Source organism: Rousettus aegyptiacus, unplaced genomic scaffold (assembly GCF_014176215.1).
Source record: "Rousettus aegyptiacus isolate mRouAeg1 unplaced genomic scaffold, mRouAeg1.p scaffold_m13_p_4, whole genome shotgun sequence".
NCBI lineage: Eukaryota > Metazoa > Chordata > Mammalia > Chiroptera > Pteropodidae > Rousettus > Rousettus aegyptiacus.
Window position 1 is genome coordinate 52,118,457 of NW_023416307.1, and position 26,328 is coordinate 52,144,784.

A 26,328-nucleotide genomic window follows, 5' to 3' on the forward strand; every position below is an offset into this window, starting at 1 on the left:
CAGAACTGGCCCCAAGGCTCTTGTCACCCCAGGCAGGATGAGACGTTGGGTCCTACTTTGGACCCCAGGGAGTGATCAGAACTTTTTATACCTTGTAGGGAAAAGGCAGGAAACAGCAGTGAATATTTTGCCCAGTGACAGAGCATCCTGGGGATGTCCTGAATTGCTAATGTGGTTAGCAGGACATACAAACAGCAAAACAATACCATGTACCCCTCGACATGGTGCCCTGCTTTCTACCATGATGCCCTTTACCCAATGGGCCCCATAAATATTTTCTCTTGGTGAGTAACATGAAAGTAACATTATTTTGTTTGCACAGACCTCCAAGAATATCAAAATGCATAGACGTATTTCTTGGATAGGAAGTGTTTCTGGTCCTAAGTTTGCAGAAGAATAAGACAAATACATTTAGATAAAATACAAAGCAGAAGGTAACAAATGTCTCAGATGTATCAGAAGGTACATGGAGAGGGGCGATCAAATCTCACTGAGGAGAATTTGCTTTCCTCTATGGCTGCTTCAAGGGCACTGTTTTTCCAGAGTCCTTTTCCTGTGGCATCTCCCCCAACCCTGACCTATCGAATATGACCCCAATTTGAACTGGGCTCTCCTCTCTTGTGCCTCACGCAGGGGCACCATACAACCTAGTGATCTTTGGGAACCCCCATAAACCAACATAATTGCTAACTTCTCTCAAAGTTCAGTTCTTGATTTTGTTCCACTAGGGATCATTGAAGATTATTTGGAGCAAGTTCATTTGGAAGACAGGATCAGTGACACTCTGCATGGTCTCAGCAGGGGCCGGATGACTGAAGAGTAAATCATGACTGAAATAGCGCAGGGAGGAGGAAGGGAAGCCTCTGCCTAGGAAGCAACTATGCCGGGCGGGGCATGGTGCCGGGCACTTCCACATACATCACCCCATTGCACTCGGGCCTCGTAACAACTCCGGCAGCAGCTGCGGTTTTTGTTTTGTTTTTGTTTTGTTTTTAAAACAGGAAAAGAACTCAACGGATTACTATTTTCTGAGAAGAGTTTCTTATTTTTCATCATCACCCAAGGTGACAACCTTGAAGAGAAAAGAGCATCCTACAGATGTACAAGGAAGAATGAAGAGCAAGAAGGCAAATACTTTTATAGAATTATTGAGCTGTAAAAGGGCTTAGGTATCATTTAGTGCAGCGAGTCTCAAGGCAGGAGGAACAGCAGGTACTCTGTGTTGGGGGGCGTGGGGCTCTTTACCAAACTACCCTGGAGGTGCTTCTATGTCCCCTTACAAGGACATTTTCTGCCACCACGCCCACTGCCGCTACTACATGCCCTGCCAGCCCACTTCTCCCACCAAAAGACATTTTCATAGAGAGTACTGTACATGAGAACAGGCATGTGGAGGCAAAAGAAAAGTCAAAAAGTCACTGAGTTCGCCCAAATTCTTCATCTTTATTTTTTTTGAGGACCATAATTCGGGGGCAGAGGTTAATGATGTACCTCAGATCTCCCAACTGGTAAGTGGAACCCCAGGACAAATCCAAACTCCTTCTCACACAGCTCCATTTCGGCATGAACATGGCACCCGTAGGTGATTAGAATTTCATCATGCAAAAATGAAAATGTAGGAAGGCATTTAAAATTGGGTTCTTCAAAGGGGGCTTCTTATAGGGGGTGTGTTGAGGCCGGGCTCAGGCAGCCACTGAGGCCACTCTCCTCTCAACACATGAGAGAACCTCACCTGGGCAGATGCCTTGGTCACAGAGGAGGTGGGCACCTAAATATGCTCCCATGTGAGATCTTGTCTGGAGTGTGTCCCAAGCATAGGTTTACACACAAAACAAACACAGTGTGCTGTAGAAAACAATAATCAGCACAGTCCCAATACTGGAAGCCCCACTGGGTAGCTCTGTCCGCTCTTTTGGAGGTTCTCCTACAGGAAGTGGGAATACACTTCTACTTTCTGGAATGGCTTTGGGAAAGATTAGGTATGAACCTCCCAGATAGATAGCAGTATAGCCTTCTTTATTCAGAAGTAAAGTAGACAAAGCTTTCTCCATCAGTTAAGTCTAATTATGCACTGGAGCCCTTCTAAGCACTGCTCCTTCCCCGTAAAGACTGGAAGATTATGGGCCTCCCCCAGGTCAGAAGGCGGGCGGTATGGCAGCTATAGCATTTTCTGATACTTATCATTGGCGTCAGCACATAATGGATAACATGAGGTCACATGTGCATGGGAGGCAGACTTTTCTATCTTAGGATATTTCCCAGCTGTACCATTTTAAGGTGTTCTAGAAACGTAGGAAAGGGAAAAGGGACGAGACAGGGTCCTCCACTGAGCAGTGCCCACGCTTCCCTTTCCCAAGGGGACATCTACAATGAGTCTTCTTAATGACCAGAAATACCACAAACTGCCCACTAATGGAGAAGAGGCCTCCCTTATCTGGTAATGGGATGTGATTACAGGGCAGACACCTTCATCACACAGGTTCCGCTGCATCCGAGGGGGCAGCTGGCTGTGAAACAGGGCTGCGAAGACAGCCGTAATCTGTGCCTGGCTAATGAGGGGCGACCCAGCCTGTATTCTGTGAACACAGTGGAGGACAGGCCCATTAGTTACAGAGCAGAGGGCACCGGGCCGAGGCAGCAGTGTTCATCTTCAAGCAAGACGCATCGTGTGTTACTTGAGTCATCTCTGAATACCCAGCTCTCCCACAAATTGCTCAGTAAGGCTTTCCTGTCATTGCCGAGCTGCAAAATACCCTATTCTCTGAAAACTCCCCGATCGCAGAGGCTGTGCCTACAACAGTGGGGTGCACACAGCAGATATAACTAATAATAAATAGGAGGTTATCACAGCTTTCGGCTCCATGGCAAAATTTCTGCCCTACTTGTCTTTATCCAAGTACCTCATTTTGGGCTGATGACAGCTGCTCAACAGAAGTTTATTAAATGAATGGGTGGCCTGCTTTATGAATTATCTGTGTAACAGAGTACCTCCTCCCTACATGCTTAATTGGAAGAGAGAATGGCTCCCTCACTACCACCCCCAAGATGAAGAATGCAGGGGTCACCACAGAGGTCAGGGGAAGGTGGTGAGAGGTAGTTTCAGTCTCCAAGGCCAGCTGGTAAATAGGGAACGCTATCCATCACTCAATCCCTGGGAAACAAGCTGTCACCCCATAGGGCCAGAGGGGAGACTCTGCCCCTCCCTTTACAAAAATAGAAGCTGGGTGATCACCAGACTCCTCCAATTGCCAAGAGCTTCCCAGATCTGGAATTAAAGGCCTCCGACAAGCCTCCCACCAGAAAGGAGGCTCGGACGTGGCTCACGCCGTAAGTATTTCCTGACGCCCTTGTTTAGATGTGAATCCACGTGCGTACAACCCTCACCCAAACTGCCACCCTCCTCGACCCCTTTCAAAAACACCAAATAAGTCAAGGGCTAAGGCACTTTGTTCTGCACAAACATTTTAAATTAATCTGCAGGAACTTAAAAGGACTGTTTTTCTCCTTGCCCCACACCCAGCACATTTTCTGTGGCAGCTGGGTCAAGCCTGAGCAGCATTTTCGCCACTGGCTCAATATCAAAATATTCCTGGGCTGCTCTCTTCCCAACATCCTCTCACTCCCTCTGCTTTGTTTATGATAGTCTCTCCTCTCCCTTCCCCCTCCACACTCAAACACACACACACCACACATCCAAGCACACATGCATGCACACACACTTCCTTTTAACATATGAACACACCATGGAACATGGCTCTTAAACTTAAAAGTCCACGCACTGAATTCAGGGATTGTGCACTTGGATAGGGAAAGACATAGGCCTTTATTTTCACTAACATCTATCTGGAATACAGCATTCTCTTCAATTATAAATGTAGGGAACAAACAATATTGCTGTTAGCAACACTTGTGCCTCTAACATTAATAGAAACACACACATTTTCATAGTACATCAGGGTTGTTGCCCTAAAATATCATTTATGCTTGAACTTATGGTAGTTGTGAGACTACAAGTATGTCTTGTTATTTAACAGGTTCCTAAAGAAGTACATGTTACTGTTATTTTTTAAAATTTAATAACCGTATTTCTTTAATTATTTTCCAAGCCCACATGTGTTATTTTTTATTTACAAAATACAAAATATTATGAAGAGAGTCCATAGGCTTCACCAGACCAAAGGGGTCCACAGCACAGAGGGTTAAGAGCTGCTGCTGCGGAGTGAGCATTAGGAAATGGGATTTGAGATTTTTCATAGAGTCATCAGGGCATGGCCCAGGGGACTCAGAGGGGAGCAAGCAGTGCTCTGTGATGGCATGAAGCAGGTCCTAGGAGCAAAGGACAGTAGAGTTATTGGATAAGAGCTTAGGTGGGCTTTGGAGCAGACAAAATAGTGGCTCTGTCTCATCGGCAGTGTGATCTTGGGCAAGCCACTTCATCTCTATGAGCCTCCATTTCCTCAACCGTAAAACAGGAATAATAATACACTATACGATTCTTGTGAGCACGGATTGAGAGGACGTATGTGTGGCAGCAATTACTGCCTGGTTGACTGGCACCTGTCTAGCTCGAGAAAGTCAGCTGTCCTTCCCTACCTAGAGGCTAAGGTATGGTGTTTTGTTTCGTTTCTGAGACAGGCACTATCCGTGCCCTATGCAGTCTTCCCATATCCTTGAGCTTCGGGGATGCTGTGAACTGCCTCGGACTCTAAAACACATCTCGGCAGACGTAAGTCGCCTGCCTCCCATTCTGTCCCTGGCTCACTGAAATGGGCACCCAGGCCTGGCTGCAAAGCACATGTCCTGCCCCAAAGATACACCAAGGAAAGAGGATCTGTTCCAAACTTTTCCACAGAAGTACCCGCTTCTGGCTTGACAGAGCAGCTGGCTCCTGACCTGGTGTCTCATCACTTGGTGTGCAGTGAGTGATAGGATTCTGCAGTCCAGGTGGCCCCTCTCAGAGCAGGCCAGAGAGCCAGACCCAGACTGCCAGGCCACAGGGCAAAGAGCCCTCAGGAAGGTCAGGGGAAACCTTTGCAGCTCCTAAGGTTGTACAAGAAACCCCTCAACACGTTTCTTACACAAACTAATTAAATGATATTCGAGAGTTCTGTTGTAGAAAGGGCTATGCATTCTTTAAAAATTACATATATTGATTTTCTTCTAATTATAACTTATAAAAGATTGAAAAATACATAAAATTTATACAGATAAATTAAAATCAGCCATAAGCCTGGCCCCTCGGAATCACAACGATTAACATTGTGGTAAATTTTCTCCCGGTCACATCTATGCTGGCACTTTCACATAAATTGAGATCATCATTATATAGCATTTTATATCCTGATTTCATCACTTGAAAATACTTGAGACATTTTCAATGTGGGCTCTTAAAAGACACAAAACCATTATTACATCAGACGCAGTCTGTAAAACTCACAGGCTACTGAGAGACGGCATGGCATCTCTGAGAGTAGTATTGTGCATTTAAATGTGTTATTCCCAGAAAACTGATAGGAGAGCCCATTTCACTCCTCCTAAAGCACATATAATAACAAACTCTCGTTAGTCTGAGGAGAATCTAGAGAAGATACTTCTGTGTTCTCGTCAAAGAAGCACTATATGATGTTTTTCTTTTTCACTTTCTTGTATCTGCTCTGATAAGGGGAAAGCTTTGAAAATTCACTGCTGGAAAAAATGGAGTCTTGCTTAAGTGCTGAACAGCCAAGAAAAACCTTCAGAAAGAAGTGGTATGTCAGGAAGAGCCCTGTACTTCAAATTGAAAAAAGCTGGATCCGTATGTCAAGCCTGCTACTGCAGCCCTAAGATCAAGGCGCACCCATCTCCCTGTCTTCAGCAGAGACATCAACTCCCACCTCAAAGGACCGAAGGACTCTGCAGATTAAATGAGGCTCTGTATTTGAAATGCTTTGCCATAGTCGAGTACACCACACAGCAATAATCACTAAATCACGCTCTCGCGGCTGCTAACGGCATTGTTATTTCTGTTACTCAGCTGACTTGAACCACTCACTACATGTCTGGAGAGGGGCAGTGTTCAACAGTGGGGGGAAAGCATGGTCTCTAGAGTCGTACTTTACTTCCTAGTTTGGCCAAGTTATTTAGCCTCTCAGTTTCTTCACCTGTAAAAGAGGATGATGGTAATATATCTATCTTACAGGACTTGAGAGGATTAAAATGAGTTGATTTGCACACAATGCTTAGAACAGTACCTGGTGCATAATAAACACTACATAAGGGAAGCTTTAAAAAGTCAGTGATCAATGGCCAAATATAAGATCGAAATGTGTGCCAGCTAAAACCAGTAGGCATACTTTCTGAAAGCCTCTCACTAAAGTATTATCATTAATCAGGACTAGCAGCCTCTATCAATTTCGCTAGAAAGTCATGCCCCCCACCCCCACCCCAGCCCCAGGTAAGCTGGCTCCCCTCTCACCTTCTCGGCATCCTGCTCAAAGAGCCGCAGCTGGAAGCACTGGTCCAGTTTGAGCTTGCGCACGTGCCACATCTGGTGCAGGTGCTGCCGGGTGGAGTGCAGCTTGTCCAGGAGGCTGGTGATCTTGGGCACCAGACTCTGGAAGTCGGCGCTGCCCGGGATGCAGTTGCGCCCTGAGAAGCCATCGCTGCAGCGGATGCACTGCAGCAGCCGCTGCCCCTCCCGGTCCAGCTCCTCCACAGGGGCCTTCAGTACCTTCTTCTTAAGCTGCGTGTGCTCGTCAATGAGCCTCCGTGAGCCCTCCACGTCCACGGGGAACTCCTTCCGCGCCAGCATCTCCTGAAGGTCCTCCAGGCGCGAGAGCAGGTGCACCGCGCTGTTGAAGAACTCCTCCAGGGACAGCCTCAGCTCGATCCACTCCTCGTGGTTGTAGTCCAGGGAGCCGTCAAACTCCTCGGTCAGCTGGGAGGGGTCCACCAGCTTCGTGAGGCCCTCCACGGACACCATGCTTGTCTGGGAGGGCAGACACACAGAGGGAGGTTCAGTGAAATGGGGAAAGTGGGGAGAAGATCAAGGTGGCAGGAGAGAGAGTCAACAGAGGAGACCAAGTCCACATAATAATGACCACTGCCCACCTAGGAAAGGGCGAGTGAGAGAGCATGTGGCCCACTGGGCAGGAGCCGCAAATCAGTCACGGTCAGCACTTTCAACAAACTGGCTGGCTCAAAAAAAGCTCTCTTCCTGCCCACTATCTGCCATTCCAGGAAAAGCTGCCTTTAAGTCTCGACTGGCCTCACCTTCCTCCTTCCCACCCCCTAGTCCACCGCAGCAGGGCTTCAGACGCTAGAAGCAGGAGAAGCTGGAAGAAAACATCAACCCAGTGACTAGAGGTCTAGTTCTTCATAGCCTGAAATCCCACCCAGGCCCACAGCCCAGGACATTATCATGGCTGAGTTAAGCAATGTGGGTCACTAGCTGGGCTGCAAGGATCTGAGTCAGTCTTCCTGCTGCAGGCTGGGCAGGCTCTCCCAGGTAGCAGATGCCCTTCTCCGATTTAGTTAGCCAGGACTTGGGCGTGGGTAGTTTTAAAAGCTCCCCATGTGATTCCAATGTGCAGCCAGTGATACAAACCTCTGCTGCTCTAGATCCTGCTACTCACAGCGTGTCCCTCGGGCTAGCAGCATTAAGACCCCCTGGGAGTTTGTTAGCAACTCAGCATCTCAGACCTATCCCAGATCCTCTGGATCAGAATCTACATTTAACACGGCCCCCAAGGGACTCCGCATTAAACTTTGAGCAGTCCTGTTCTAGAGCACTCTCCCTTTCAAATCTAGCTCGAAGTTTACCAAGTCCAGGAAGTCTCCCATGATTACATTCACCATTTATCCATTAAGTATCTGCTACTGAACAAGCCCTACTCTCAGTCAGCATTACATGTTTCATTGGCTGTTTGTAAGGCACTACTTTATAAATATTCTTTTGAGTGGGGGATCTCCAGCTCGCTCTCTTACACTTTTTGTTTAGGAAGCAGAGACAAGCTTGTTCAACTTGGGGCAACGGAAGATGGGAAGTGCTGGGCAGCTCTGCAAGCAAAAGTTTCAGGATTTGTTGGAAAGCTTATTTTCAGTCTTTTCAGGTTATAAATATATAGGGTTGTTATCACCTCATCTGTATAAACAAACCAAAAATGCAAAAAGCATTTCCCTACAGGCCTCCTAGTGCTGGGGAGGAGTGCTGGCAGAATGAGTGTTATTTACACAAAGTGAGTATTGCTTCACTCAGAGGATCAGGCTGTGCTCAAATGACAGAATGTTGGGGCCACCACCCCACACGCAGGTGCTCCTGGCCCTGGTGGAGGGTGGACAAAGGTCTGGAACGGGAAGTTGCTGCAGGTTGAAGAGCATCTCTGCCTTTCCAACGGACACACTGTGTACACATATACAAGGTTCATCCCCACAGGTGAGGCTAGGATGCCAAGAAGGGGCAACGGCTCAGATTTGGCTGGAACAAAGATCCTAAGCCACTGATTGAATCTGATGTGTTATCATTAAAAATTCTCAGGGAACACATATGCCCTCTGGAAAAACAAATCTAGTTAAAAAATAACATGTTTTCCCTGAGTATAAAGGTACTACATAATTCTTGAAGGAGGATAGGATAATACAAAGAAAATAAAAATCACCCATAATACAGCCACCTCTACTGCTAACATTTCCATGTGTTTCTCAGCCTTCTCCACATATACACGTAAGACAAATTTCAGATTATACTACCCGTACTGTTTTGTAATATGTCTTTTTAAAATAATACATCATAAGCATTTTTCAGTAACACTTTTTCTAAATATGATTTTTAATTGAGCTATAATTGACATATAACTAAATATAATTTCTAAAGGTTTCATAGTATTTGTGTATTAATTTATTAAAATTAATGGATATTCAGAACACAAACTACATATAGGTATGTGTATATGCATATGTTTATATGTACGTGTGTATATTATTGCAAAGAATACTGTGATGAACAACCTTGTAGACATTTTTGTTTACAATTATAGTTAGATTTTCAAAAGTTTTGTTTAGTTTTTGTAAAAAAAATCCTAGCAGAATTACTAGATTAATGGATATAAACTCTTTGTAACACATTTGACCCAAATTATAAAGTTGCCCCCCAGAAACAACTGTCTCAATTTACATACTCACCAACAGTATACAGGCTACCTAATGACAATTTTGGGGACAATCACTTGATCCTCTTATTCCTCCCCAGACCCAAACTGGGAAGGCTGCAGTAGCCCAGGAATCCTGAAATACCAGTCCCAGCCATGCGTATCAAGGGAGAGCGAGGTCCAAGTAAGAAACATACAGGTGGCAGAATGAGAAGGGAAAAGGGGTGTTGAGAGAGAGGTGTGGCTCACCTCGAAGATAAATTTGGAGCTACCAAAGTTGGTCTTCTGCTTCTGCCAGAAGTTGTCGGGTTTGATGATGAGGGCCACATGAATCTCGGCTGGAAAGGCTTCCTGCAGCGTCTTGAGGAGGGGCTTGATGAGGTCCCACTTGGAGCCCCGCATGTCGATGATGACGGTGAAGCCACGTTTGCACACGTCCTCACTGTTGGTAGGTCAGAGGTCAGGCATGGTCACTCTGGGCAGTGAAGGCTTTGGAGTACACAGTCAAAAAGCATCCGGAAACCTGCCTTTCTCTTCATCCAGACTACTCTTCCAACTCATGCCCCATCTCCCGGCTGCCTTCCAATCCAACTAAAAATGCACTGCCTCAGAACACCTTTCGAGAGTAACTCATCTGCCTGAGGGTATTCTGCCTCTTCCAAGCACTTAGCAAATAACTTGGTCTTCCTTATAATCGATCAGACTTCTTGGGATGTTTACTGATTGGATAGTCGTAATTTGGTTCGATTTCACTTTTAATTTTTGTCTTTCTTGTTCCTGGGAGGAAGCATGTTTTTCCCATGTGAATACAAGCTCTCTAAACAAAGGGACCTATCACCCTCAGATCTGAGATGGAACGTCCTTGGCACGAGTGCTGTCCTTCTGCATGCCCACATCAATGGCAGTCACTAGTACACTTCATCACCGAACTCAAACTGGGCCAACGAATGTTTCCCAACAGAGGGTTCTAGGCACATTCTATCAATTGATAAGAGATGGCATACAAAATATTAATAATATATATTTACCACACAAAGTATTAATAATATATATTTACCACCAGTCTACCTGAAATTACTTATAGTTCAAAAGGTATGTCAGTTTCTAAAAAAATCAAGTTGCTGAGTCATGTTGATTACCAACAGATAGCCAAGGGTGGGGTTACACTGATCAGAAAGATGGCTACAGTCTGCTGTCTCTTGTACTTTCATAAGAGGGCATAAAAAGGCATGTTTATGAAAATTAAGAGAAGGGAAAGTACTCCTAAAACCAAAGCCAGACAAGGTGACAGTGACCATCTTGAAAACCAAAAAACAAGCAGACTAAGTGAATCAAGATGTTTTTACTTAGCTTAAGTAGTAAAGTTTATTTAAGCACTTGGACTTTGTAATCTCTAAGAATCAAAAAAATAAAATGAAGGTCAAAATAGTTATAACATCTCAGTTTTAAGTGTATGTTTTGGTACTTAGGGGGTCTTCTCTTCTTGGCTTATTTAACCTATCCATTTATTTTATAACTTAAACTAGACTTTGGTTAATTCACATTCTTATATAAACACTGGTGCGGTATTTCCTTAGGGTCTTTCACTTAATTTCCTATTCCCCAGATTGTACTTGCTTAAACCGCCGTGCATGATACATGACCCACAGATGTGCGCTACCACATATCAATCGCTTCCAGCTACTGGACGTAAAAGGCCACAATTGGAAGATTTAAGCCACAAATGGAAACAAAATCTCTTTTCAGGCTTCATTCTCAAATCTCAACAGTGATGAAAATGTCACAGCGCGGTGAAGAGACCACAGCCCCTGTGAATGTGTGAATGGCTTACTTAGGCCTCCCCGTTAGATAGGCAAGCTCCCCAGGTGAGAAGACTCTTTTTCCGTTTCTTCTTGTTGATACAAAGGGCTAGACTCAGCATGGGAAGACAGCTGTGTCTTTTGTTCTTCCCCAAATCCTACATCCCAAAAGGAACTGCCTCTTCTTCTCTGGCACTTGAGTCAACAAGTGGCAAGAGACTTCCATAAATAATTTTCTCCGCCCTATTGTCTGAAAGCAAAATGACGCTTTCTTAAATTACAGAATTTCTTTCCCATTATAAAAGATACGCCTGCTAATTATAGAAAAGATAAAATATTCAAAGAACTGTATAAGAGATGCTAATGGTAGGAATTTATATCTGGCCTATTTCCTTCCAGTCTTTTTTGTGCTTAATTTGTGTGTGTGCAGTGTAATACCATACAGTGTGCTACTTTTCACTGTGACAGTTTTTTCTCCTGTCTAAAACCTCATTAAAACTGTTACATTTAATGACACATAGCCCATCTTATACTTATACCATAACTTATTTAATCATGCTCATTGCTGCTTTGCAGAAAGGCATATCAACTTACATGTATGTCTATCAACAATGCACAAGAGTACTCCTCCCCCTTACCATATCCTCATCATCACTAGTCATTGAAATCTTGGCCCATTTTCTAGGAAAAATACTGCATTACATTTAAATTTTCCATTTTTCTGATTATTAGCTATAGCTTACTGGCCCAGAAGTATTTCTTCTTTGACTTACCTGAGAGTTCTTTGATTCACTTTTCTGCTGGAGTTTAATGGCTTTTCTCATTGAGCTTAGTTTCGTTCAGCTTGACTCACATTTGTTGCATGCCCACTTATGCCAGGCACTAACAAGGTAACTATGGGGTTCGCCCTTCCTTAGAAATGACCAGCTTCTTCTGTATTGGCTCCTCAGCCCCGACCCCTGTTACCATAATTGTGCGGACATGAGAAATCTCCATCCCTAACAACAAATAGTCAGTGTTGCTACCAAGATCTGGAGTTTGACTATCCCAGCATCCAAATGCGGTGGTCACTACCAGGTTACACACTACCAACTAATAATTTCTGACAACTCAAGTAGAAATCAGGGACTAATATTCTCTAAGAAGTTCTCACTAACTCAGGAGAAGAGGAAAGAGGCCCAGGGGCTGAGAGCTAATCTAATTGGCATCTTTCTGTGGAACAGCCTAATCTCTCAAGGTTCTTTGTGTGTTTGGTTTCAAGTAAAGAGCATAGCTGGGGGAGGAAGAAGAATTTAACACATGCTTATGCTCTTAAGGACTGTTGTTGGGCACTGGGTATACAATAGTCCATTTTATCCTCATAATACCTTATAAACTTAGTATGGTAACCTTCACATAAAAGATGAAATCGAGGCACAGAATTTGCAGAAGTTCAGTCAAATCATTAGCAGATGTCTAAACAAATAACCAAAACCAGGACTGTTGACTGTAAAGCCCATACTTAAGTCATTATATTATATTACATTTTATTGCCACTGTGTGGAGTGTTTTTGTCATTGGAGGTGGGGGTTAAGGGTCAGCAATGAAGGGTTTAGGTCAGGGAGCTCACAAGAGATGGAGAATTATGCCAAGGAGTCCAAGTGAATGACCTCCACTCTACAGTGTGCAAAATCGCAAAATCACAGAAGCAAAGGACCAAGGCATATTGAGATAGTTCGAGTAATGCACTTTGGTTTAGGCACATGGGTGAGAGGAACAGAGTGATGACAGACTGCTGCTCTGAGTGCTTTAGAGAGCCCTGTCTAGGCTCTGACCCTCTTGCATACCCATCACTCCCCGCCCCACCCTGGGGCCACGGAGACTTGCCTACACTGATTTGAGCCCATGCTGTACCTCCACCTCCCTCATAGACCAAGCTCCTAGTACCTGAAATCCTAAAATTCTTTTCTCAAAGAGCTCTTAGCCTACTTCCTGGGTCCATGTGTGCCCACTTCCCAGGTCCAATCCCTCAAGGCAAGTAACACCACCAGCAAAAGCACCCCTAAGCCTAAGTGGTAGTAAAGGGCTGTCATTTGTAAGGAGGTGACTAGAATATGGACGTGTGAACTGGAATGTCCACCTGCATGCATAAGACCCCTGCAGTGGGAGACAGAGCTGGGCAGTGAAGAGAGAACAGTGGCGGGGGTGGGGGGGGGAGCGGGTAGAGAGAAGGCCTGGGGGCCCGTCTCCCTGAGCTGTCTGGTTCTGGCTCAGAACTCAAGGAGTCCAACAAATCGAAATCTAAAGTTGGCCTCCTAGGTCACTACGAAGATATATTTGTCAAGGTGTAAGAATAGTTTGTTAGCTTGCTATATTAATTTTCGATATTTAGTTATACATAGGGTAGGTGGGTTTCCACTTGTACTCTTGCCCCAGACACCAAAGAAGAGGCAGGAGTGGAAGCAGGTATCAAATCAGGATACTCTGATTTGCCAGAGTGCTGGATTTATCCTGAGGGCAATAGGGAACCACTGAAGGAAGGAATGGGATCAGGTGGTTTATAAAGATTATCCCCCAGCTATGCAGAGGGAAAGTAAACTAGGGTAGGCCAGAGGGAGTGGTGACAGCAGAAAGAGAGACACCTCCTCCTCTGGATCTTTGCTAAAATGCCCCCTAAGCAAAGTCGTCCTTGGGCCACCCTAATTACAGCTGGAGCTTTCACCTAGTGCTCCCTATCTCGCTTCCCTGATTAATTTTTCCCCTTAGCGTTTATTACCATCTGGATCATATATTTTACTTATTCACTTATTGTCCATCTCCCCTCACTAGAAAATAACCTCAGTGAGAGCAGGGATTTTTGTTCATTTAATACTGGATTCCCAGTGGCTAATACAGTGCCTATTATTTGTTAAGACTCACTATACTGAGGAAGTTGAGGTTAGGGTTAAGGGTATGCAGCCACCTTTCCCCAGTCTGAATCCAGCTACATCGTTTACTTATTGAAGAACCATAGATAAGTTACTTTTAACTTCTATGCCTCAATTCCTTCACTGTAAAACATAAATAATCGTAACTACGTTACATAGTTATTTTAAATGTCACATTTGTTAAAAGACATAAAGCACTTATGGTGGTGTCAGACATATAGTCTGGACTATATAAGTCGTAGCTATTGTTGGTGTCCCACCCAGGGCCCCTTTATTGACCACTGCACCCAGCTCCAGCAATGTTGCACCTATTAGCTTATACCCATGACCACAGCGAGACACTTGCCTTTGGCTGATGGTCTCCACTGCTCCAAGAGACACCTGGGCTGTGGGGGACCAGTGCCTCTCATATAGGAGGTGCCAAAGCTCAGACTCAACCTCAAGTCTGAAGTGTAACTCTGAAGTGTAATTTAGGTTCTAGAGCCCTCCCATTCTTCCAGTTGGTCTCTGGCTAGACCAAGACATCCCTGCTCAGTCCTTTCCCTTCCCTAATGTTTCTCCAACCCCGTACTCTCTTACAAATTCTTCCCAAAGAGAATGCCTAAATCATTTGCACCTGAACCCTATCTTGAGTTTTTATTATTGTATTGTGAATAATTATGTGAGTACAAATGATGTATTTCATACATATATGAAATTCTGAAGGTAATTTGGTGTATGGTCTAGAGATTCTAAGAGAAATCTGCGTTGCAAATTCTGACCTGGGAGTCATACTATGCCGGGCACCTAGTAGGTGCTCAATAACATTTACTGAATTAAATCCATGAACGGGGGTAGCAGATGTGCACAGAAGTGGGTGAGATCACCCAATGAAAATGAGTAAGATGAAAAGAACCATATTCTGAGTCAAGGATAGAACACTGATGGAATATCAATGTTTAAGAGATGGAAGAAGAAAATAGAGGAGCCTGAGGAAAACAGGCAGAAAGGTTAGAGAAAGCCAGGAGAGCACTGAATATAACAAGCAACTCTCCTTTTCCCTTTAGATCATTTACCTTTTTAAAGATATTTACTAGCCCAAATCAAATTTTCGGGGGCTGGATTTTACATTGTGTATGGTGAGGATGGAAATATAGAAAGGCAAAGCTTGGAGCAGCAGGCCTTTAAATCCACTAAGACGGGGAAAGGAGACTGAGTGACCTTCCCCCATCTCCCACTCCTCTACTTTAGAGGAAGAATGCAGCCACTGCTCCATCATCCTGACCCACTTGTTTCCCATCTGGGGATTAAAACTTGGGCCCCCCTGGCCAGCTTCTCATCCTTCCTGATAAATTACAGTCCCTTCAAACCAAGCTGTGAATTGTTAGTTACACAGATCCTCAGGGGCTCTCAGCCCAGAAAGTAAACATATACTGAATGACCAGATGATTGATCAGATATTTCTTATACTCCATTCTAGACCATTTATTGTTCTATTTATTGCATGTCACAGGGACTCTTTGCATTCAGCAAGCTGTGTTATCTCAAAAAAAAGCATTTTCATGACTTCATGCCAACATTTCTTAAATTTTAGTGACTTTCATTTATCATGTAAGACACTAGTTTTAAAATGATGATTTGAGAAACTCCTTTCAGATAATCTGATGAAAATTAGTTTGAGATGAGGCCCAGGAGTCTCCCCAGATGATCCAAGGACAATACCTAGACTCTCTCACATGGTTTGTGTGAGTTTAATGATAGACTCATTCTGCCTAAATCAGATTAGAACGGGCATTAATAAACAACAGGTAGCATACGACTAGGTCAGACAGAACAATAACGCAATACTGTTAGAACTACATTTGCAAGGAGAACCAATAGCCATGCTTCACAGGAGCCTGTCAAAAATGTTGGTGGATTTCTCTCTCCATAGCCTTGTGCTCTCTCGAATGAAGCCATTTATTGTGCGCACAGGCCTGAGAGGGTTTCTTTATGCGTAGTGCACTTCTCTGGGTCTTTCTGCAAACGTGCTCCACAGTCTTGGCCTCAGGAGGCTTTCCCTTCAGGCCTGGCAGCTGCCTTCCCCAACATAGCTGTGCTCAACCAGACACCTGCTGGAGAGCTGCTCTCCCACTCTTCCCTCTCTAGTTCTAACTTGCTATGAAATCACTGTGGAGTTTCTGCTTATCATATGCCCAACCTGGCATCCTCATCTACAACTTCTGGATAAGTCGTACATGTCTTTCTGGGTACCCTGAGGTCCTGCCCACATCTGATGCTCCCAGAGTCATCTCTTGACCCACTGACCTGGGGACTCTGTGAAGGCTGCCCCAGGTCTGGCTGGTCGAGGTGTGGGGCCTCAGTGGTGGAAGGTAAGGAACCAGTCAATAGGTTTCACCACTGACCCTTTCCACTTCTGGTGGATCCCAAGCCTAACATCACAATTTAGCAACCTACTATTGAACCCAAACTCCCAGTGTCATTTAACCAGGCACAGCTGTTTTTGTAATGCTTTCAAGTGTTTTTGGAGGAGGCTTAAACTCTCCATTCTTTAAACCAGGGGTCCCCATCCCTGGGTCAAAGACTGGTATAGGTCTGTGGCCTATTAGGAACCAGGCTGCACAGAAGGAGGTGAGCGTCAGAGGAGAAAGTAAAGCACTAGCATCACCACCTCAGCTCCACCTCAGATCATCAGGCATTAGATTCTCATAGGAGCACTGGTCCCAGGTGCTGAAAAGGCTGGGGACCGCTGCTTTAAACCACTCCCAGCTCATTCATACATTCGCATGACCTGTCTGCTCATATGCCTTTGGCTCTGCCTCCTGTCTTAGCTGCTATTATTACCCCAGCCCTGTTTCACCCATTAGAGTTCTCAATGGCCTCGGCTAAGAGAGCAGGGATTAAGATACCAGTGCCTCAAGGCAAATGTCACTCTGGAGCCTGGCAGCAGGGCAGAGCACCTGCCAATGACAACCACAGGCCAGGGCTTCATGCTGGGTTATAGGTCTGACCTTAGGGAGCCAAGTGCCACTACCTCCCAATACCTGCTCCCTCAGCTCCTACCCAGGTCCCTGCACAAGTGAAGCCACGACTTGCCTCTGGATTCCATCCCAGCCACATTGGCGAACCACTCTGGATACCTCCCATTATCGTCTCTCCAAAGGGCTGGCTACAACTGCTACCTTCTCCCCAGAGTCTTCCTTGATCTCCTCTATCAGAGCAGTCTACCCCTCACTACAACACACAATGTATTATCCACATTTCTCTTAACTTCTTTATCAGTTCCAAATTTGTATTAGATTTTGCCCTTTTGTCCCTCTATGACTTTGTGCTTGCCCACCCCAACCCCGTCTTTGCCTAGATAACTTCCCACATTTCAAAGTTCAACTTAACATCCCTCTTCCTCCAAGAGGTCTTCTCTTGCTGATACTGTCCCTCCCCGTCCCACTCCATTTCCAGTGGGGTAAGGGCTCTTCCCACACACTGACATCATCGTGTGCTTCCTCTGCATGGCAGTTACCCTGTGTAGGTTACTACAGCTAGGCTCCAGCTGATCAATCTCTGTATCCCTTACAGAGATTAATGACTTAAAAATGAGACTCTAGTTATGAAGGTGCTACATATTGTGCGATATAAATATACCATTATTGTCTATTAATTTATTAATGCAACAAATATTTACTGAGCACTTACTTTGTGGCTGACTCACTACTAGGTACTATAGATACAAATGTGAACAAGACAGAAATGTGAAGGTTACATTCTAGGGGGAGTGATGGACACAAAACAGTAGCTAAATAAACAGAATAAATGCAAATTGTGGTAAGTCTTAAGAACATATTAGGTCATCAGGCCACTATGAGGAGCTGACAATTTAAGCAGAAACCAAAACAATGAAAAGGAGCTAGTTAAGGGAACAAGAAAAGAATAATTCGGGCAGAGGGGAAAGCCTGTGCAAAGGCCCCGAGGGAGAAAACAGCCTGCGTGCTGGCTGCTCCTCTGTTACAGGGCAGAAGCACAGGTGGTAAAGTTCAGCAAGGAAGCAGGAGACCAGCAGCTGGACCTGGGCCAGCGTGCTAATCTCAAGGAGCTCCAAACCCCAAGCTGGGGAGGAACTTAAAATGAAAGCCGAACTACTGAAACTTGGAGCAGCTGTTTTTGATAAAAATGGGACATACATGTATATTAAAGATAAAAGCTAATTTTATTGAGCACATGAGAATCTACGTATGCTGAGCATTTTCCATGCATGATCTTATTTATTCCTCATGTGAAACTCACAAGTAGCTGCTATTATTATCCCACCTTATTATTCTGAGGCTCAAAGAGGTTAAATAACTTGCTCAAAGCCACCAGGAAGAGATAAAATCAGCACTTGAATATGATCTGTTTGATTCCAGTATCTGCCATGCTACCTTGCCTCGCAGAGACACAGAATGCTTGAACTTGAAGAAACTTTCAAGCATATTCCTGATAATCCTTCATTTTAGTGCTGAGGGAAGCAAGTTCTAGAGGAAAAAAGTAGCTTGCTCAGGGTCACACAGTTGGGTAGATTTGGGCCAGACATCCAGGTGTCAATCTTCCTGCTTCAGACCTTTTATTAAGCCATGGGAACTCTGGAACTGAGAAGGGAAAAAATCCTTCCAGACGTCAAATCTGCTTCAGAGGTCCAGGGTATCCTGTGTCGAATACTAAAACCCCTTCTCCAGAAATGAAGACCATCCTCCTCGTGGTTTCCACTATGCCCTGACTTGGGCTTGTTTGCCCCAGCTCCTGTGATGCCACCTGAGATTTACCCTGTACCTATAAACATATGGAAGAGTCTCACTTGAAATAGCTACTGGAGAAAAATATAACATCGCTCCATCCTGATGGCATGTGGGAGAGCAGAGATCCACAATGAGCACCACCCAGCAGACCAGGTGAGGGGACAACAAGAGTTCCTGCCTAGTGCGTGCTGCTGGGGGCTGTTCAGTTGGTTCTAGTTGCCAGGTGTGGGGTGTCAGCAGTGTGGGGTGTCAGAATTCTAGTGTGGGGGCCCAAGAATGCCCAGTGCTTGGGTCGTGATGGCATAGAAGCAAGCTTTGAATCAGACCTCTTTACTAAGTCGTCCAGGGAAGGTGACCAATTGAACACTGGGAAAGAGGGCTAGACTGGTCCCAGAGCAGTGACCTGTCTCTGTCACTCTGATGGGTGACAGAGCAAAAGGACAAGTAAAGGACGTCCTGCTTAATGAGGGTGGCACTGGCCTTGCAGATGTAAGCGGAACGAGCGATGCTGGGGGTTTGGAAGGATGCTGGAGCAGGCTTACCCAGGGAGCATGACGGCCTTTAATACCCGGACACAGTGCACCACGAGCGGACAGAAACCAGCAGAGCAGGAAGAACAATCCCACATCACCCAGTTCACGCTCTTCCCCAGAACCGTGCTGTGCCCACGACTCCCTGAAATCAGTTCATGAGCTGAATTCTCCATTCAGAATTTGAGGAGAAAGAAAAAAGTCTTGGAGTTCTGAGGGGAAGACAACTCCCCTCGCCCATTTGGGGCGGATTTTCATGCCATCTGAGGCGGTGGGGAGTCTCTGGCTGCAGGATCTGGATTTCTTTAAATCGTCTGCCCATCACTCCCATCTCTGTTAACCTGTTTTCTGCTTCTTATTGCTATTCTAATAGCAGCTCTCTGCTGATTGCCCCAAACCACACCACACCCACTTTCTTAAACAACCAGAAATCAGCAGGTGTTAAGGAAAAGTGTTAAAGACACGTTAGCACCTCCTTTAAGCTTTCTAATTGGTATAATCAGAAGCGGTAAAAAGAACATTGGAGGAGGCAGTGCCTTATGAAGAAATGAGCCACTCTCTAGGGAATGTTGTGTCAGGAATGCGTGCTAACATGACCGACCGTTCCCAGACTCTTCCTTCTTAACGTGGACAGCTCTAGGAGGGCTGCATGACCAAAAGGCCAGAGAGAAGAGCTCTCAGAGGTGGGAGGACTCCCTTGCTGGTCTAGGACCTCTCTCAGCAAGTTGCAATCAACTCTCCACCATCAGCTGGCTTTCTCTCACAATATGATTCAGCTATCATAAGGCCTCCCCAGGTTGCATGTTAATCCACTCAGAGGTTTTTTTTGTTTGTTTCTGGGTTTTTTTAGTTTTATTTTGTTTTGGTTTTTACTGGGAGATACTCTCTGCCCCCTTTCCCGGGTCATGATTATTTCAAAGAATGTGTGTCTGTTATACCCATTTAACATGTCTTTTGCCTCTGTGCCTCTGACCTGTGATGCCAGGACTGGGGGCAAAGGTCAAAGGTGATGCTTTATTCTCAACTGAAGCCTCAATTTCTCCTCCATAAAGTGGAGGGACTCTGACTAATTGCTCTGAGGTGGGGTTCAGTAGTATGTAAAAGTTCCCTGGTGATTCGAATGTTCAGCTGTGGTTAAGTACCACCACAGTACAGAATCCAGAGATTTGCTTGCCCATTTTCCGGTCTACAAACTCTTCCCCAGTTCCCACCCTCAACTCAAACAGAAGCAAACCCAGCCCTTGTCCTAGGCAGAGTCCCGGGAAAATAGAGGCCAATGAGGACCTTTGCCATTTTCACCTCTTTAAAGTCCGCTACCAATTCCAGCCAAATAAAGCTGTTTAAAAGGACAAACAAGCAAAAAACTCTCGTTGCAAATGTGCAGGGGGTAGAAATGTGTCTGATCTTCTCTCTTTTCCCCCTGGCAGAAAGTAGTGAAGTATTAAATAGCACAGACACGGGCCCCAAGATTGCTCCCTGCATCCTCGGGTACGGCCATAAAGTGACAGGCCCAGTGGCCTAAAAAAACACAGCAGGACCTCTCTGCCCACATACTGCCTTGTCCTCAATGCCACCTTTAAACAAAACACTTCCTAAAAATCAAGTCTGCTCAGAAAGAACAAAGACAGTCAAAATAACATGCCATAGGCTGAAGGAAGCTCCCAAAGAGAGTTCCAGAAATGGCATGGGTGACAGCAGGAAGGACCAAGGAGAAAGTATGCAGTCTTCCAAAGGGTGGCTACATAAATTAACCCTGGTGTGTTTGTTAATCAGCCAGGTCATCTTATAGTCTCAAAGCTGTGAAACACTACCGCCATTCACGCCATTCACGCCATTCACGCCATTCACGCCATTCACGCCATTCACGAAAGGAAGAGACCTGCCTTCTAAATCAGACTGGCCTGGGGGCAGGGCATTTGGAGGGAGCTGCTCTAAGCTAAGAGAAAGAGAGCGTGGAAATTCCTGTAGAAGGACCAGAACCATTGCTCCGAGAAGTCCAGTCCGCGGCTGGTTGGCCAGAGAACGGAGGTGGCAGAAGGGTGGGTTCAGGGAAGCTGGGATAAAAATTGACACATCTATTTCCAGACAGCAGCCTCCTACCCTATGCCCCTCCCAGAGTCGTCTATGCCTTCCTTCTGGGACATTCAGAACATGAAGCAGAAATTAAATGGAAACCAAAGCAGCAGAGAGAAAGACAAAACAAACTGGAAACCAAAACCACAGCCTCCCACCGGAGCCCTTCCCTTGCCCTCCCCAAACAAACCCCGGCCCCGCTCCTCTGGCCTTCTCGATAGCTCCTTCTTTCCCCCACAGTCAGGTTGGGTGGAAAACAAATCAAGTCATTATAATCACTGCTCATACATCTGCGAGTAGCAAATCAAAGATCAAGTCCACGTTCCAATGACTATGACCTGTCTAACCACAGTGCCTCAGTCATCCCAACTGTAAGACACCAAGAGCTCCTCCAAAATGGGGAGACAGAGAAGAGAGAGGAGAGCTGACCCGAGAGGCCACGACGGTGCCGCCACGTGCTGCCCCCTGCTCAGTGCAAAGCTGCAGCTGGTCGGGAGGTACAATGGTTACTTCTCCTTTGCTCACTCCGGTCCTCACTGCTATCACCTCTCTTTCTCCTCCTCTTGCTGCACCCCCCACCTCTCCCCACACTTGCACAGGATCCGCTACTCTGTCTCCTGTCAGGGCAGGTGGAATCCTCATTAAAAAACCACACGCTTCCTCCAGGAAATGGTCTTCGGTCAAAACTCGCCTTCACACAGCTCCACCCTACCCCTCCCTCCTCCTTCCCCTTAAGTGACAGTCTCTTTCTAGAAAGTCAAATGCTGTTTGCCTGCACACACACAGACACATGTCCAGACAAGCCCCCAACACGGTCACCCCCAGGAATGCCCCCGGGGCTCTGCCCACGCAGGCGCTCCACTTCCTGCTGCCCAGGCGGCCCTGCCCTGAGGCCAGGCTTCTTTCCCTCTGACGCCTGGCAGAGTGGTCGAGGCCAAGGGCACTGATGAGGTACCCATGTGTATACGCAGGAAAACACTGATAGCTCAGACACTGGTGTAAACCATGGAGAGCTGGACAGAGGACATCTGAGGGAGGGGACATATTTGAAAGTTGCAACTAAACAGGAAGGGCTCTAAGCGTTCCCCCCTCATTAGCAAGTTCAGGGGCAGCCTGAAAAAGTCAGAAGATTATTTGGCCATTCTAAGTTGGTGTGTATGTAAAAACTAAACAAGCGCCCTGTGTATGCACAGAATTAAATCTGGACTGATTTGCAGGCATCCTAATAAACAGCTCCGTCACAATCAGGGTTTGGGGGAGGGTGAGGAGTGGTTCTGCACGTCCAAAACAGGGAGTTTCTCACCAGTGAACGAGTGCTGAAGCCCAAGCTTCCTGCAAAGGAAAACAGCCTATGGTCTAGAGACAGAGGACATTCTCTTCCTGGGCAGGGAATCAGGGTGGGGCGTGTCACAGCACAAGGTTCAGACCTTGCCCTGGGCACCAGGCCAAGAGTTGCTGCTGTGAAAAACCCGTCACATGAATTACCAGCAATGGGGACAGATGAAATTCCAGCTCAGGACAGCACAGAACAGTCTGAGAGATGAGAGGGAGAAAAATGCACTGGTTTTAGGGTTTGGGGTAGCTCTCCAATCCAAGACTGGTCCTCTCTTGACCTAGAAGGAGTGACGGGGGTGGCAGGGAGGATCTGAGAAAAAAAAAAAAAAAGCAGGGCCATGAGGACACACACTTGGATTATGTCAGTAAATTGTCCGGAAAAACATTTGTCCTAGCTGAGTCACCACAGCTCTGACAAAATGCTCCCGTCTGGGTTCTGGGAGAAATAGGGCTGGCTGTCAAACTTGCCCAATTTAGAAATAATAATACTCCTCCTTGGTGAGACAGAGTCCACTCCCGGATCCCTGGCATGCTTTTCCATGCTGTGTCCTCTGGCAGAGGGCTCTGCCTTCTTTCTGCCGCTTAGCCAGTCCGCCAGCCCTGGTCTAGGTACTCCCTTTTGGGTACAGCCCCTTACAGTGGAAAGAAACATCATGAAGGAAATCTGGGTCTGTCTGGCCTCAGTGACTTCATGTCTGGAAGAGGGAGCCTGGCATTGGCCCCAAGGGGTTTGGGCGTGAGACACCGCACTTTCCCCTTGGGGAGCTCCCAATCTAATTGAATTCAGCCAACTTGCAAGGTGCTGTTCTGCAAACTCACCCAACAAACAAGACCCACCATCCTTGCCCTCAGGAGGCTGACTATCATGGAGAGAGCCTTGTGGACAATCAGAAGTCGTAGAAGAGACTGGGCCCGTAACCATTATATGAGTTTTTTAAATTCGAAAGTCTTTTTCAAATTGTGTTCAAATTATTTTGCTCTGCTTAGGTGATGCTGGACTTTTATGAAAGAAGACTTTTTATCTAAAGCAATCCAAGAGATGACATGGAGTGAAAGAGGGGGGACAGATATTCTCCTCTTAGTAGAAGCTACAGTGGTAAACCAGTACAGAAATTGTCTGCAAGTAGCGAGTATATTCACCAAGGTTATGCTCCCAGCGACAAAAAGTCTTAGGTAGTGATGTGTTTCTTGTCCTCATTCTCCATGTCTAGAGAAAGAAAACAGTGTCTGGAAGGGAAAGTTTGAAAAGACAAAGACTTTTATCTTCAATGTTTGTGACTGATGAAAATAGTGAGGAAAACAGTAGAATTTCCAAAAGATAAGTATGCTTGAAGTGCTGTGACTTCAAATTTACCCACGACTGAGGACAAACCAAGAGGAGGGATTTTTTTTTAACTTAAAAAATGATTTGATTTGGTAAAAGAAAGTTAAGAATTGGTATAGATATATCGCGTTATTTAGCCATATGGTTTCCCCCAAAATAAAATCATTATAAAATTCCCAGTTTCAACTGCAAATTATTACATACGCAGGCTATTTTCACAAAGGTTACTTTAATTAAATATTTACTACAGTTCTCTGAGAAAGATTATATTAAACCCATTTTGTAGTTTAGGAAAAATAATTGTTGCTTAGTGGTTATTTACATTTCGGTATTTCGATAAAATTTTAAAAAGTAAAGCCTTGAAAATCCAAGGTCTAATGAGGAGAGAGAAGAATATTACCATTTGAAATCTCTTGACAAAAACCATCTCTGTCTTCTTGGACAGCTGAGCTAAGGTACTCTACCACTTGGTGGCAGCACGCTTTCTAGAAGTGTATATGATAAAGGTAGTCCCTCTACAAAATTATTGTTGTAACATAAAATGCCAGTATCCAATACATACTAAAAATATACGTGACCCCAAATGCCAGTGAAGGGCACACAATAACACCTGACCAATGACGAGGGAAGGAGAAATGCAAAACATGCTGAAAATAATGCCATACTGGGGGCAGGAAAAACAACTCCGAATCTGGAACCCGCCAAGTGAAAAATACACCCTTCTTCCCTTATCCTAGGCTGTATTTATATTTAGGGAACTCCCTTATTTCCAACATCCCATGAATCTGAACTAAATTTAATCATCCTGTTTCCCTAGCATGAATTCCAGAAAAACTTGAATGTAGTGGGACTACTTTCACCTGACATGCTAAGTTTACCTAATTTAAGTGGAACCAGAAACATCAGCTTTCTACTAAGCCTGCTGTTGGTGAAGCATAGACTTCAGGAGACTGAAAAATAAATTAAATGGCTACACTTAATTTTCAGAGGCTCATTCAACACTGTTACCCAGGAGGCAAACTCCAAGGAGTCCTAGCTTCCTTGTGGAAGGCAGATAAATAAAGACCTCAGTTCAGATGAGCACAGAAGAGGTTAAGACCTCTTTGGGCCAAGCCAGGAACTGACTGCAGGACCAGCCAAAAGCTAAAACATACCCAGAGGCAAAACTAAAACCTCACCAAGGACAAAAACAAGTCGTTCCAGGTTTCCTATCAGATCCAAACTTAAAATATATAGTCCCCTTTAAGAAGTCTATTAGTTAGAGAAAATAAAATGAATCTTAATCTGCAATACCCCAAAGGGCAGGCCTCGTGACCAATTCCTTTACTCTTTTCCAATCCAGGATCAGGTTTAGGTGCAATACATATGGACATATGGTTCTAAGGGTTTCTGGATGATGGCGATAGCACTGTTAGAGCAGTGGGGCCTGGGCAATGATGAGCAAATAAACTTCAATTTGGAAACATGTAAAGTCATACTAGAACTATTAATTGGGTAATTTGGAGAAAAATTTGGCATTTTGTGTCACAAGCCTTAAAAAAATGACCATGATTGCTACAAATCTATCCCAAAGAAATCATCAAAAATGCAGACAAATGTTTATACACAAAGATGTTTACTGAGTTATTTGTGGCAATGAAGTTTTGGAAATAACTTAGATGTCTAATGATAGGGTCAATTATTATTATTATTATTATTATTATTATTATTATTATCATCATCTCTTTTAGGAGGCAGCCCAAGATACAGTATTATGCATAAAGTTTTTAATGTTAAGAAAATATTCTTATAGCATAATGCAAAGCAGAATAAAACAAGCAGCAAAATTAAATAAATAATATGATTCAATTCTATTTTTATAAAGCTCTAAAGAAAAAAAGACAGGAAAGAAATGTGTCAATATATTAATTGTTACTATCTCTAGATGATAGTTTTTTTAAAAAAATTCTTTGTATTCTTCAGCATTTATTTTCTATACTAAAGAAATATTTTTCTAATTAATAAAAAAGTCAAAACTTTATCACACTATTAGGCATACATATTCATTCATTCAATACTTATTATGAGCCTGCTAGGCGTTACCAACCTTACTGCTATTAGTACTATTTCTGCTGACTCCAAACCTAACCTTAACCATCACCCTAACACAGACTTTGACAAAGTGGCGCTAGGGACAATGAGGAACAGGTGACAAAACAAGACCCCTACTTTCAAGCAAAGCAAGAGAAAGAAACTGCCATTTGTCATTGGCCCCTTCTGCAAGCCAAGCCCAGGGCTAGGTAGGTACCTTATATGTGTCGTCAGGAAATCCTCACTACTGTTGTGTTTAGTAGTAGCTTCATGCCTATTTTACAGGTGAGGGATTTGTTGGAAAGCATGCACACTTCCCCTTCTAGAGGAGAGGGTTCTGGGGTTCCTTCTTCCTGGGCCGAAATCCCCTGCATAATTTCCAAGGGTCAGTATTTTTCTTCAAGACCCCTTTTTCCTT

At 44.8% G+C, this 26,328-nt stretch overlaps 1 protein-coding gene across 17 annotated transcripts in view; it reads right to left on the reverse strand.

Moving 5' to 3' along the window:
- KALRN (kalirin RhoGEF kinase) overlaps positions 1-26,328 on the reverse strand; it is a 592,295-nt gene that overhangs the window by 378,155 nt on the left and 187,812 nt on the right. For all 17 annotated transcript variants that reach the window (XM_036219576.1, XM_036219573.1, XM_036219571.1 and 14 more), the window contains exons 4-5: positions 9,375-9,567; positions 6,455-6,967 (exon numbers count right to left, since the gene is read on the reverse strand). In XM_036219576.1, the coding sequence (XP_036075469.1) occupies positions 6,455-6,967; positions 9,375-9,567 (706 nt within the window). The remainder of the gene's footprint in view (positions 1-6,454; positions 6,968-9,374; positions 9,568-26,328) is intronic.